Here is a 15,064-nt window from a genome sequence, read left to right on the forward strand (position 1 = left end):
CACATAGCCTGGTTCCTCTCTAGGTTTCTTCCTAGGTATTGGCCTTTCTAGGGAGTTTTTCCTAGCCACCGTGCTTCTACACCTGCATTGCTTGCTGTTTGGGGTTTTAGGCTGGGTTTCTGTACAGCACTTTGAGATATCAGCTGATGTACGAAGGGCTATATAAATAAATTTGATTTGATTTGATTTGATTTATACAGTACCTGTGAAAAGTTTGGACACACCTGCTCATTCCAGGGTTTTCTTTATTCTTACAATGTTCTACATTTTAGAATAATAGTGAAGACATCAAATCATGGAATCATGTGTGCAAAGCTGTCATGAAGGCAAAGGGTGCCTACTTTGAAGAATCTAAAATATATGTTGATTTGTTAAACACTTTATTGATTACTACATGATTCCATATGTGTTATTTCATAGTTTTGATGTCTTCACTATTATTCTACAATGTAGAAAATAGTCAAAATAAAGAAGAACCCTTGAATGAGTAGGTGTGTCCAAACTTTTGACTGGTCCTGTAGAGCTACCGTCCTGTAGGTTTTAACTCCAACCCTGTTCCTGGAGAGCTACAGTCCTGTAGGTTTTAACTCCAACCCTGTTCCTGTAGAGCTACAGTCCCGTAGGTTTTAACTCCAACCCTGTTCCTGTAGAGCTACCGTCCTGAAGGTTTTAACTCCAACCCTGTTCCTGTAGAGCTATCGTCCTGTAGGTTTTAACTCCAACCCTGTTCCTGTAGAGCTATCGTCCTGTAGGTTTTAACTCCAACCCTGTTCCTGTAGAGCTACAGTCCTGTAGGTTTTAACTCCAACCCTGTTCCTGTAGAGCTACAGTCCTGTAGGTTTCAACTCCAACCCTGTTCCTGTAGAGCTACAGTCCTGTAGGTTTTAACTCCAACCCTGTTCCTGTAGAGCTATAGTCCTGTAGGTTTTAACTCCAACCATGTTCCCGGAGAGATACCGTCCTGTAGGTTTGAACTCCAACCCTGTTCCTGTAGAGCTACAGTCCTGTAGGTTTCAACTCCAACCCTGTTCCTGTAGAGCTACAGTCCTGTAGGTTTTAACTCCAACCCTGTTCCTGTAGAGCTATAGTCCTGTAGGTTTTAACTCCAACCCTGTTCCTGTAGAGCTACCGTCCTGAAGGTTTTAACTCCAACCCTGTTCCTGTAGAGCTATAGTCCTGTAGGTTTTAACTCCAACCATGTTCCCGGAGAGATACCGTCCTGTAGGTTTGAACTCCAACCCTGTTCCTGTAGAGCTACAGTCCTGTAGGTTTCAACTCCAACCCTGTTCCTGTAGAGCTACAGTCCTGTAGGTTTTAACTCCAACCCTGTTCCTGTAGAGCTATAGTCCTGTAGGTTTTAACTCCAACCATGTTCCCGGAGAGATACCGTCCTGTAGGTTTGAACTCCAACTCTAATCTAGAGCATATAATAATGAGCTGGTTGATAACCTGAATCAGGTCAGTTACAACAGGGGTTGGAGCAAAAACCTACAGGAGAGCAGCTCTCCATCAACAGGGTTGGAGAGCCATGTCCTAACGTATTGCACAAGTTGACTGCAGGCATTTACTTAAAAAGTAACAAATATATAACATCAAATCAAATTTTATTGGTCGCATACATATATTTATCAGATGTTATTGCGGGTGTAGTGAAATGCTTATTACTAAAATATAAACTCAGCAAATAAAGAACCGTCCTCTCACTGTCAACTGCGTTTATTGTCAGCAAACTTAACATGTGTAAATATTTGTACGCACATAACAAGATTCAAAAACTGAGACATGAACTGAACAAGTTCCACAGACATGTGACTAACAGAAATTGAATAATGTGTCCCTGAACAAAGGGTGGGGTCAAAATAAAAAGTAACAGTCAGTATCTGGTGTGGCCACCAGCTGCATTAAGTACTTGTAACGGTTCTCTTGTGGTGAAGGAGAGTCGGACCAAAATGCAGCGTGTAGATTGCGATCCATGTTTAATAAACAAACGTAAACACGAATCAATACAAACACTACAAAACAAAGAACGTAATGAACAAACCAAAAACCGAAACAGCCTATACTTGTGTAAACTAACAAAGAGACAGGAACAAGGACACTAAGGACAAACACCCAACGACACACTCAAAGAATATGGCTGCCTAAATATGGTTCCCAATCAGAGACAACGATAAACACCTGCCTCTGATTGAGAACCACTTCAGACAGACATAGACTTAACTAGAACACCCCACTAAGCTACAATCCCAATACATACACACCACATACAAAAACCCATGCCACACCCTGGCCTGACCAAATAAATGAAGATAAACACAAAATACTTCGACCAGGGCGTGACAGTACTGCAGTGCAACTCCTCCTCACAAATTATTTTTGAAAGACAGGGTCCTGAAAAAGGGGTGTTTCTTTTTTTTCCTGAGTTCATATTGAAATGTATAAAAAAATATATAAGAAATTGTTTCAATAGTATTGAAAAACTCACATCTGGACATCGAAGCCAGTTCCACTGTGTTTTTACTAATCAGGGACTGATGGAGAACAGGGACACCAGGTAGGTGCAATTAATTCATCAGATAGAACAGAAAACCAGCAGGTTCTGGACCTCGTATGGTAAGTGTTGAATACACCTGGTACATACAGTATACCATCCAAACCTATCTGGGAGGAAGAAAGTGTTTGTATGAGAAGATAGGTAGAGAGACAGAGCGACAGAGAGAGGGGGGGGGGGGGGGGGATCGGAGGGATAAATATAAACAGATAGGGTATTTTCTATTTTCTTGTAGAGTAAATAAGCCTGTCAGCACTGATGATTGACGTGAGGGTGTGTGTGTGTGTGTGTGTCACAAAGACAGTCTGAGGGAGGGAGGGAGGTAGTTGATGGGAGATGTAGCTTGAGGTAGAGAAAGAGCGGGCTATATAAGATAGAGAGATACAGCAGAGAGAGGAGAGGGAGGAAGAAAGTGTTTGTATGAGAGAGAGAAGGTAGGTAGAGAGAGAGAAAGGGGGAGACAGAGAGACAGCAAGACAGAGATAGATAGAGAAATAGAAAGAAAGAAAGAAAGAGATCGAGAGAGAGAGAGGGGCGATCAGAGGTATAAATATAGAACGATATGGTATTTTCCTGTAGAGTAAATAAGCCTGTCAGCACTGATGATTGGTGAGAGGGTGTGTGTGTTGTAAAGACAGTCTGTGTGTTAGCAGCACAGAGAGACCAGTCTGTGTTCATAGGCCAGACCAGCTGTACAGCTAGTTAATGCAGGCATGCAGTACAGCAGGGTACCCCAACTGGCGGCCAGCGGGCCGAATTTGTGGAACTATACTCACGCTGCTCCTTGGTCCGCTCATTACGACGAACGTGACACTAAATCTGTGTATGTCTGTGTATTTTCTATGTATTTCCTCTCTGTCATTGCTTATTTTGTTGTTGCAAATCAGTGTATTTCTGTGTATTTCTGTGTATTTCCTCTATCTGGTCGTGCCTGTGCTTATTAAATCAACTTCAAGAACTTTGAACGTTTCTTCAAATGCAGTCGCAAAAACCATCAAGCGCTATGATGAAACTGGCTCTCATGAGGACCGTTCAGGAAAGGAAGACCCAGAGTTACCTCTGCTGTAGAGAATAAGTTCATTAGAGTTAACAGCCTCAGAAATTGCAGCCCAAATAAATGCTTCATAGAGTTCCATTTGTGGAATTTCATATGTATGACATCTTCACTATTATTCTACAATGTAGAAATAGTAAAAATAAAGAAGAACCCTGGAATGAGTAGGTGTGCTAACGTTTGACCAGTACTGTATATAATGAAGTAATTACAGGAACAACGATGGTCATCTCCGTAACTACAGTCACCTCCGTTACCATCGGACGCAGTTACCCCCGTCACTGCTGTCTGCACAATCACAGCTGTTGGATGTGAATAAAAGAGATCTGGACTCAGTGATGTTTCATACTGTAGGATATCTGGAGATCAAGATTAACCCAACCTGTCACGCAGTCACCACTCAGCAGCAGGTCCACGTTGTCATTGATACCATATCCGCTCTGTCAGTGTGTGCCGCGTGTGATTTTATTTGCCCCCCCCCCCCCCTAAGATTTTTGAGCAAAATAAAACTTGTTAAACATAAGTCTGTAAAAAGACCAGCAAATCAGCTCATAGTGACAATTTGGGAAATATATTTCAAAGTATTCTCACGCACTATAGGTAGATATGTGACTGTATACAAATATAATCACGTTTAGAAATGATTATGTTTTAGTCAAATATTACATCTGTTTGGGCTTCTTGCAGTCTACAAATGATTTATAATTATGTTCTGGCCCCCGACCATCCCAAAAATATGCCCGCGGCTGAATCTAGTTGATGCTCCCTGCTGTACAGTATGTACTGATGGGATATTATCCTGGGGCTATATAGGGTGTGTGTGTATGTACAGTATGTTTGGGTTTATGCGCGTGTTTGTGTGTGTAGCTGTACAGCTCACATGCTCACAATGCCATACCCCATTAACCAATTACAGTTAAGCTCCCACTACTGTGTCGCAGAATGCACCAATTACAGTTAAGCTCCCACTATCATGTCGCAGAATGCACCAATTACAGTTAAGCTCCCACTATCATGTCGCAGAATGCACCAATTACAGTTAAGCTCCCACTACTGTGTCGCAGAATGCACCAATTACAGTTAAGCTCCCACTACTGTGTCGCAGAATGCACCAATTACAGTTAAGCTCCCACTACTGTGTCCCAGAATGCACCAATTACAGTTAAGCTCTCTCAACGCTACATCTCATACAGGATTGTGCTTTAGTGTCGAATGTGCAACAAAACAACATGCTACTTAGAAACAGCTATAGTACACACACACACACACACACACACACACACACACACACACACACACACACTTCACACTCAGGGAAAGAGCATCCAAACTGGGCTTCCAGAGAGCAAAATCCCCTCTCTCTGGAACTATCCTAACACAGCTTGACACGACACCGCAAAACAAAAGCTTGCACCACAACTGGGTACCTGACAAAACACACACACTTTTCTCTGTCTTTATCGGTGTCCACACTTGAACTTTAACATATGAAAGTTCTCAGATCTGAAAGAGTGTTTACGAACATGAAATCATGTGCAATTCTAACAGCCCATAATTTGGAGGGGGTGTTTCTAGTCATTTGATGTTCAGCTGTCTGTGGATCAATAGGCCCAGAACTTTCACAACTTTCAGCTCGATAGCACTATCAGAGCAATCTAAAACCATTTCAGAGATGTGCTATCTTGCCCTAGTGATACCGCACCAGAGCAATCTAAAACCATTTTAGAGATGTGCTATCTTGCCCTAGTGATACCGTACCAGAGCAATCTAAAACCATTTCAGAGATGTGCTATCTTGCCCTAGTGATACCGCACCAGAGCAATCTAAAACCATTTCAGAGATGTGCTATCTTGCCCTAGTGATACCGCACCAGAGCAATCTAAAACCATTTCAGAGATGTGCTATCTTGACCTAGTGATACCGCACCAGAGCAATCTAAAACCATTTCAGAGATGTGCTATCTTGCCCTAGTGATACCGCACCAGAGCAATCTAAAACCATTTCAGAGATGTGCTATCTTGACCTAGTGATACCGCACCAGAGCAATCTAAAACCATTTCAGAGATGTGCTATCTTGCCCTAGTGATACCGCACCAGAGCAATCTAAAACCATTTCAGAGATGTGCTATTATCTTGGCCTTTTTCATATCACAGATTAGTGGTTCTCAGACAGATTTGGAAGTTTTCTTGTGAGTCACCTAGTAAACAAAAACAATGTTTCAAGCCAGGATCTGCCGCTGAAGGAATAAGCCTTGAGCTAAAAGTTTGCAGAGGCTTTATCCCAACAATTTTGATGTTTAAAAAAAAAAATTGAACAATTGCTGGAGACCCACAGGGTGTGTACAGTTTTGTTCCAGCCTTGCACTAATTAACAACAACTTTTTCAACCAGCTGACTGTCATAAATCCTTCAACTCCGATCCAAGTATACCTTAGGTACTTCAAGGTTGAGTTGATATTTCTTGCTCAGTAGAAGCATAGTAATTAGCACAGTAATATTGTATAGGCTGTGTTCAAACCTAGTCTGCCCTCTTGATATGAAAAGCATATTGTACCATCTGTCTCCTACCGTTTGGTCTCATGATAATTTGACTGTGTTCAGCCTTGCCATACTGATAATAATATCCATCTTGGTAGTATTCCACAACCCCAGCCTCTGACTCTAGAGAGATATGGTGTTGACTCTGTATGCATGAATACAGGTGGTTGGTCAATTACATGTGAATATTAATGAGCAGTTCACCACTCCTCTTTAATGATTCAAACAAAATGGCTGCCAACAAGTGGCGGGGAAAATCTCAGCGCGCGGGAGGGAGGAGTGAAAGTGTGTGTGTGTGTGTGTGTGTAACGTGTGTGTATGCCTCACAATTCCTCCCACACCCCACCTCTCCTTGCCCCCCTTGCCCATACTCAATGGGGCGTGACTGTTCTAATGGCAGAGCCTGGAGTTAGTTGTGCTTCTTATTTCGTGTTGTCGTTGGTTAGTCTGAGCACAATTACCCAAATGTCACCTCCAGAGCTTCATCACGGGGGGAAATGGACTGGAACAGAACGACGTCTTGGCTTTAGCCTCAGGGAAAGAAGGGAAGGAGGATAAAGGAGGGGGAGCAGAGAGGAGCGGAAGCATTGGATCGGAGGAAGGGAGGAGTAGATGCTGTGGGAGGGTCAATTGAAAGTGAAAGTTTGTGTGTGTCAAGAAGTATTTTCTGGTGTGTGTGTGTGCATGCCTGTCTGCGTATATTTGGTGAGTGTGTGTGTGTGGCTGCAGTAGCCCATGTGTTTACCCTTGGAGTCGATAGCCATTACCGCTAACCACTTAGCGGTGATAGCTAGCCGTCGGTCTCCTGCCCTGTACGTGATTGCAGGCCTCTAAGCCTCATCGTCACTATATTAAGACACCCAGCTTTCAAAAGACCCATAATATCCCTGTCTGTGGGCTCCTTTATACGCTGTTAGATTATACAGTATATAAGAGTCCCTTACTATTCTCGCTGTTTGCTAAATATAACTGCATGGAAACAGATTGCTACTGTGCTGTGTCTTCCCCCCATTGACGTTTCCTGTTGTGCTGAAGAGGTTTCATTATGCAGTGTAGCCTATGTGCTTCTGCAGCACACACAGAGACACAGTGGCTGTGAACGAGCCGTTTGAGGTGATCTTACACTGTGAAGGAGAGAGAGGGAGAGAAAGAATGAGAGCGAGAGAGAAAGAGAGAGATTGAAGAGTACATTTAAGTAGACACACTGACAGGGGAAACTGCAAGGCTAAGACATAATGCATACTGTGAGACAGCATGGTTATTTTTTGTGGATGCTACTGACTTAGTCATCATCTCTGAGGACAAGTTAGTAGTCCCTATGTCATCCCTTAGTCGTCCCTAAGTCCCTATGCCCCAGCGAGGTAGGTCTGCAGTAGCAGACAGTAAGGAGGTAGATTTGAGATGTAAAAAGTATTCTCTGTTCATTAAGACCACAGAGGTTTAGAGCCTCCTTAGAGATGCTGCTGCTTCTGCCAGCTAACTACAGCATAGGACAGGTATCTTTCCTTTAAAACTGCTGCTGCCTGTTGCGCTGCCAGCTAACTATACAGTATAGGACAGGTATCTTTCCTTTAAAACTGCTGCTGCCTGTTGCGCTGCCAGCTAACTATACAGTATAGGACAGGTATCTTTCCTTTAAAACTGCTGCTGCCTGTTGCGCTGCCAGCTAACTATACAGTATAGGACAGGTATCTTTCCTTTAAAACTGCTGCTGCCTGTTGCGCTGCCAGCTAACTATACAGTATAGGACAGGTATCTTTCCTTTAAAACTGCTGCTGCCTGTTGCGCTGCCAGCTAACTATACAGTATAGGACAGCATGTGACTGGGCTAGGGTTGAATAGTGGGAACCAGATTACTGAGATTTACTGAGATTTCCTTCCCAAACTCCACTCCCTTTTCCCAGGATAAAGAAATGCGAGAAACCGGTATATTATAATAAATTATTTCTATGAACAGCATGACATGAAATGGAACTATTAAATGATATGCAATGTGTAAATCTAGCTTCTCTACAGCCTTCGCTCTGCTATCTGCATGATCAATCATCAACGCTCAGGGTGGGGACAGACAGCGCATCTCAGTACGGAGCGCAGTTTACAATGCCTGTTTCATCTCATCATGGTAACTTTTTATCTTGTGACAGATAGGCCTACATTTCCTGCAACAGTCTATGCTACAGTAATATAAAGACTGAATGTGTGTCTAATTTACACATCTCCATCTGGCTTTCGGGGTCACCTTATTATTTTATTTGTAAAGACAATTGTTTTGTTTTAAACAGCCTATCACTCGAATATCATTGCTTTAAATCAGAGTGCATGTGAGCACTCTCTCAGTCTCTCTCTCTCCATCAATTCCATTCAAATTGCATCCAAAATAGATAATCCTGTTCAAGAATCTACTAGAAAATCTACGGCAATATCTAAAAATGGTTGCCTAGCAATGATCAACAACAAATTTGACAGAGCTTGAAGAATTTTGAAAAGAATAATAGGTCAATATTGCGCAATTCAGGTGTGGAAAGCTCTTACAGGCTTACCCAGAAAGACTGTAATCGGGCTCACGAGCGGACAAGGTACAAATCTGTCGTTCTGCCCCTGAACAGGCAGTTAACCCACTGTTCCTAGGCCGTCATTGAAAATAAGAATTTGTTCTTAACTGACTTGCCTAGTTAAATAAAGGTTAAATTAAATCGCTGCCAAAGGTGCTTCTACAAAGTATTGACTCAGGGGTGTGAATACTTATGTAAATCAGACATTCACTTTGTCATTATGGGGTATTGTAGATGGGTGTGGAAAAATATATTTTTAATCCATTTTGAATTCAGGCTGTAACACAACAACATGTGGAATAGAGTTTGATTTCATCAGACCAGAGAATTTCTCATGGTCTGAGAGTCCTTTAGGTGCCTTTTGGTAAACTCCAAGTGGGCTGGCATGTGCCTATTACTGAGGAGTGGCTTCGGTCCAGCCACTCTACCAAAAAGGCCTGATTGGTGGAGTGCTGCAGAGATGGGAGAACCTTCCAGAAGGACAACCATCTCCACAGAGGATCTCTGGAGCTCTGTCAGAGTGACCATCGGGTTCTTGGTGATCTCCCTGACTAAGGCCCTTCTCCCCCAATTGGTCAGTTTGGCCGAGTGGCCAGCTCTAGGAAGATTATTGGTGGTTCAAAACTTCTTCCATTTAAAAATGACGGAGGCCACTGTGTTCTTGGGGACCTTCAATGCTGCAGAAATCTTTTGGTACCCTTCCCCAGACCTGTGCCTCGACACAATCCTTTCTCTGAGCTCTACGGACAATTCCTTTGACCTCATGGCTTGTTTTTTTTTTGCTCTGACATGAACTGTCAACTGTGGGACCTTATATAGACAGATGTGCGCGTTTCCAAATCATGTCCAATCAATTGAATTTACTACAGGTGGACTCCAAGTTGTAGAAATATCTCAAGGATGATCAATGGAAACAGGATGCACCTGAGCTCAATTTCAAGTCTCAAGGGTCTGAATAGTTATTAAAGAAGGTATCTGTTTTGTATGTTTCATACATTTGCAAACATTTCTAAAAACCTGTTTTCAATGTAATACATTTTAGAATAAGGCTGTAACGTAACAAAATGTGGAAAAAGTCAAGGGGTTTGAGTACTTTCCGAATGCACTGTAGCTAGCTACATCTATGGACTTTGTTCTTCTGTCGTGCGTAATGTGCGGTAGCCTATACTGTATATCATAGGCTATGTCTTGGATAACGGCACAATCATTTGGGTTTTTTGGTGCTTGGGCTCATAAAATGTCTTTAATGTAGGGCTCATAAAATGTCTTTAATGTAGGGCTCATAAAATGTCTTTAATGTAGGGCTCATAAAATGTCTTTAATGTAGGGCTCATAAAATGGCTTTAATGTAGGGCTCATAAAATGTCTTTAATGTAGGGCTCATAAAATGGCTTTAATGCATGGCTTATCAGGCTCAGGTAGTATCAGGCTTGAATTTTCATGCTGATCAAAGCTCTAATCAATTCCAGACATATTGATGTGCTTTATACGCTTGCAATTTTGTCAGGAAAAACAGAGTTATCCAGAGAAAAGTGATTTATTCTTGGGATGTAAAATACCGGGGAAATGTTCAGCCCCAAGACTGGTCTCTCTCTCGCACTCTTTCGGTCGCTCCTTCTCTCCATCTCTAGCTTTCTCTCCATGTCTCTCACACTCTCTCTCTCTGTCTCTTGTTTCTTTTCTCTCTCCAGAAAAGAGAGTGTGTGAGTGGCTCACAGTCATGTCTCATTACAGATCTGAGTGATTGGGCTAAATGCAGGAATCCCTGATTCCCCCCAGCCCTCCTCTGATTAGTTTAGTTAGCACTTATCCTGAGCTGACCCCCAGAGAAATCTCACCTCTGAAGTCAGTGTGTGTATGAAGGAGTGACTCGGAGCGACTGAACCTTGTAGACTGACATGAAGAAGCTCCACACACACCAGAGATGTATACAACGGCATGTAGGTTTCCTTCACCCATTAGAAGTCAATCACACAGCAACATCCAGCCCAAAAAACAAACAGCCTAACTCTCACCATGACTAATCCAACCACAGTTACCATGACAACCCACCGCTGACTCACCACCTTTTTACTGGGAGTGTGGTAGAGGCACAGTTAACATGACAACCCACCGCTGACTCACCACCTTTTTACTGGGAGTGTGGTAGAGGCACAGTTGCCAGGACAACCCATGGTGTAGCCCACCATGGTATTGGTAGAGAGTAAAATGAGAACCCTGGGCACTGTGCTGCGACGGCTGAGAACTGAACGGAGCTCTATGACCTCGTCAAACATCGGGTCACACACTGACAGAGCGGATATGGTATCAATGACAACGTGGACCTGCTGCTGAGTGGTGACTGCGTGACAGGTTGGGTTAATCTTGATCTCCAGATATCCTACAGTATGAAACATCACTGAGTCCAGATCTCTTTTATTCACATCCAACAGCTGTGATTGTGCAGACAGCAGTGACGGGGGTAACTGCGTCCGATGGTAACGGAGGTGACTGTAGTTACGGAGATGACCATCGTTGTTCCTGTAATTACTTCATTATATACAGTACTGGTCAAACGTTAGCACACCTACTCATTCCAGGGTTCTTCTTTATTTTTACTATTTCTACATTGTAGAATAATAGTGAAGATGTCATACATATGAAATTCCACAAATGGAACTCTATGAAGCATTTATTTGGGCTGCAATTTCTGAGGCTGTAAACTCTATTGAACTTATTCTCTACAGCAGAGGTAACTCTGGGTCTTCCTTTCCTGAACGGTCCTCATGAGAGCCAGTTTCATCATAGCGCTTGATGGTTTTTGCGACTGCATTTGAAGAAACTTTCAAAGTTCTTGACATTTTCCGTATTGACTGAAATTCATGTCTTAAAGTAATGATGGACTGTCATTTCCCTTTGCTTATTTGAGCTGTTCTTGTAATAATATGGACTTGGTCTTTTATCAAACAGGGCTAACTTCTGTATACCCCCCCTACCTTGTCGCGACACAACTGATTGGCTCAAACGCATTAAGACGTAAAGAAATTCCACAAATTACCAAGGCACACCTGTAAATTGAAATGCATTCCAGGTGACTACCTCATGAAGCTGGTTGAGAAAATGCCAAGAGTACACATCTGTCATCAAGGCAAAGGGTGGCTATTTGAAGAATCTAAAATCTAAAATATATTTTGATTTGTTTAACACTTTTTCGTTGACTATATGATTCCATGTGTTATTTCATAGTTTTGATGTCTTCACTATTATTCTACAATGCAGAAAATAGTAAAAATAAAGAAGAACCCTTGAATAAGTAGGTGGTCTTTAGACCGGTAGTATATATTCAAAATCTACAGTAGTGTGGGTACTGACAACGGTAACGGAGGTGAATGTAGTATACAGAGGTTGTTGAACAGGTGGTCTGGGTGTGTCCTTACCGTTGAGGGGGCAGGCGTTGAAGAGGCCGATGTCCAGCGAGCAGGGCTTACGGGTCACGGCGGTGGTGACGGACTCATACGGATTGTCCTCATCCTCCGGTAAGAACACGTCAAGGGAGGGCGATGGTACGATCTCCGCCGAGCGCTTCGAGTCCGGCTATGGGGAGGGAGGGAGGGAGAGAGTGAGAGAGGGAGCAACATGGTGATAATGTCGTGGGTAGTTTCACGTGTGGAAACAACAGAATATTTTTTTGTATGTACATTGACAAGCACGGCCAATGTTTAATGTACAACCTTGAACATTGGATCAGCAGTGTTTGTTTACTGCCCTTGGTACCATCAGATCACACAAACAACCCATCATCATAACTCATCCACCTCAAGGACACAGTTCCATTCAAACACTGTTCAGGCCTGCTCCCCTGCTGAATCTAGGGAGTTGATTGTACTGCAGTTGATTTAATAAGCACAGGCACGACCAGATAGAGGAAATACACAGAAATACACAGAAATACACTGATTTGCAACAACAAAATAAGCAATGACAGAGAGGAAATAAATAGAAAATACACAGACATACACAGATTTAGTGTCACGTTCGTCGTAATGAGCGGACCAAGGAGCAGCGTGAGTATAGTTCCACATATTTTTTTATCGCCGTGAAACAAACAAAACAATACAGAAACGTGACGTCATGACGCCACACAGGCAACTAAACACTAACAATATCCCACAAAACACAGGTGGGGAAATGGCTACCTAAATATGATCCCCAATCAGAGGCAACGATAAATAGCTGCCTCTAATTGGGAACCATATTAGCACCAACATAGAAATAGACATACTAGAACACCCCCTAGTCACGCCCTGACCTACTACACCATAGAGAACCAAGGGCTCTCTATGGACAGGGCGTGACATTTAGCAACAAAAAAATAAGCTAATAGGCAAAACTGTGACAGTATGTTTTATTCTTCTCTCTTTCTTTATAACCCTATGTAACCAGATGTTGATATAGTAGAAAGACTGGAGACCAGATATCCCAGGGTCCCCCTCTGCTACTGAGAGGAGATAACCGTCACCCTCGCTGAGGCCTCTGGCCCGTCACATGACATAGGGCAAAACCAGACAGCATGACGGCCTCAAGTGTGGTTTCTGAGAAAAATTGTGTGTTGCTCCCTTCAAGTCAAAATAGAAGAAACCATAAGATAGTCCCTCCATGACTCCATTGCAACTGAGCCAAAATGGCTGATGTCCTGTGTGCAACCAGTTTCATGTTGTTCTATTCCTGTGACAGTATGAAAAGGTTGAGACCCAGCGGGTTGACAGAAAATCCCTTGGAACTAAATGTCCCTGTCTAAATGGCATATGTGCACCCATGCCAAAGGAAAACACAAAAGTGAGCAATGGAGGGCGCAGGAAAGACAGACATTTCTCACCAGAGACGCATGGACAATAGATGCCTGTTTCCCATAATGCACCACTCCATCATCATTACTGCGACATCACCCGGGTCACCACACCATATTTGGTTGCCGTGTGATCGTCATGGCGATGGGGGCGTGGCGTTGTCTATGACTCACCCCTGGTGTGTTCATTTCCCCTGAACCCTATCAACTCCCTCCTCCTCTCTGCCTTATTGTCTCACTTCGACAGCCATTCATCTTCCTGTTAGCTGTTTCTACTACATTACCCAGACACCACTGGGTCATCAATCACGCACTGAGCGCATGCAGAGAAGATGAATCATCGTCTTTGATTGAATGATCACTCCCTAGATAATCTGTCTCGTGTATACACACACACACACACACACACACACACACGTTCACTACTCAATGTGTCCTATTACAGTATCTAATATAAAACTTCAGTCTGTGTGCTCCTTTTCTCACACACCCACGTGTTGCACAGACACACAACCACACACATACAACCACACACACGTGATGCACAGACACACAACCACACACACACACATACAACCACACACATACAACCACACACACGTGATGCACAGACACACACAACCATGTGAAGCACACATACACAAAAGACCAGCAGGTCTATTGAATTTGAGTCACGTTACTCTAGCCCATGTAAAGTACCAGCCAGTGAAGTCACACGTGGTTTCAGACAGTAATATTATGGTATGGGTTAACATTTCACGTCAATATGTTTACAGTCATCAGAGGTAATTACACTCCATAAAAAACTTGAGACAAAAACTGTGGCCCTGCGAATTGTGACCCTTATCAGTTACAGCCAACACCCTTTATACTGGGATTTCCTGATAGATGAAGAACCGAAGAGAGACTGTGTCCCAAATGGCATCCTATTACCTATATTGTGCTCTACTTTTGACTGGAGCCCTAATGCATGTGCCCTGGTCAAAAGTAGTGCACTATAAAGGAAACGGGGTGCCAATTGGGACGCAGCATTTCTCTGGAGCTATCATGGGTTCCCCTTCTGGGGCTTATTAGACAACTTGGGTTCTTTGTGTAACCCATCTCTGGGAGCAGTGGTCCAGAGGGAGAAGACAGGAATGCCTGTCTTTATCCTCCACATCAAACCATCTCTCTCTTTTCTCATTCTCTATCCTCTCTGACTTCCTCATGTACATCATGTTCCCTCCCTGTCACAATATCCCTTTCATCACTTTTCTCCCACTCTGTCTGTTCTTATTTCACGCTCGCTCTCCGTCTCGTTCTCTCTCTCTCCGTCTCTCTCTCTCTCCGTCTCTCTCTCTCTCAGATACTTTTTCCCATACATCTACAAACCAATATCCCACTCTCTGCCTGTGGAAAGAACACACCAGCACCCCAGCCTCTCCCTCCTCCTCTCCCGTCCACCCAGCCATCTCAGGGAGAGAGGCAGTGGAGGAACTCCAAACTTACTATGGAGAGAATAAAACAGACGAGAGCAACGCAGCGGTGAACCGAGAGAACCAGAG

The 15,064-nt window shown here is 43.2% G+C and overlaps 1 protein-coding gene across 1 annotated transcript in view; it reads right to left on the reverse strand.

Moving 5' to 3' along the window:
- The window catches only part of LOC109884983 (ankyrin repeat and sterile alpha motif domain-containing protein 1B), a 332,614-nt gene that overhangs the window by 164,155 nt on the left and 153,395 nt on the right, over nt 1-15,064 (reverse strand). The window contains 1 exon segment of the mRNA XM_031798152.1: nt 12,112-12,268. Coding sequence (XP_031654012.1) covers nt 12,112-12,268 — 157 coding nt within the window.

Source organism: Oncorhynchus kisutch, linkage group LG19, assembly GCF_002021735.2.
Source record: "Oncorhynchus kisutch isolate 150728-3 linkage group LG19, Okis_V2, whole genome shotgun sequence".
In the NCBI taxonomy this organism is placed as follows: domain Eukaryota; kingdom Metazoa; phylum Chordata; class Actinopteri; order Salmoniformes; family Salmonidae; genus Oncorhynchus; species Oncorhynchus kisutch.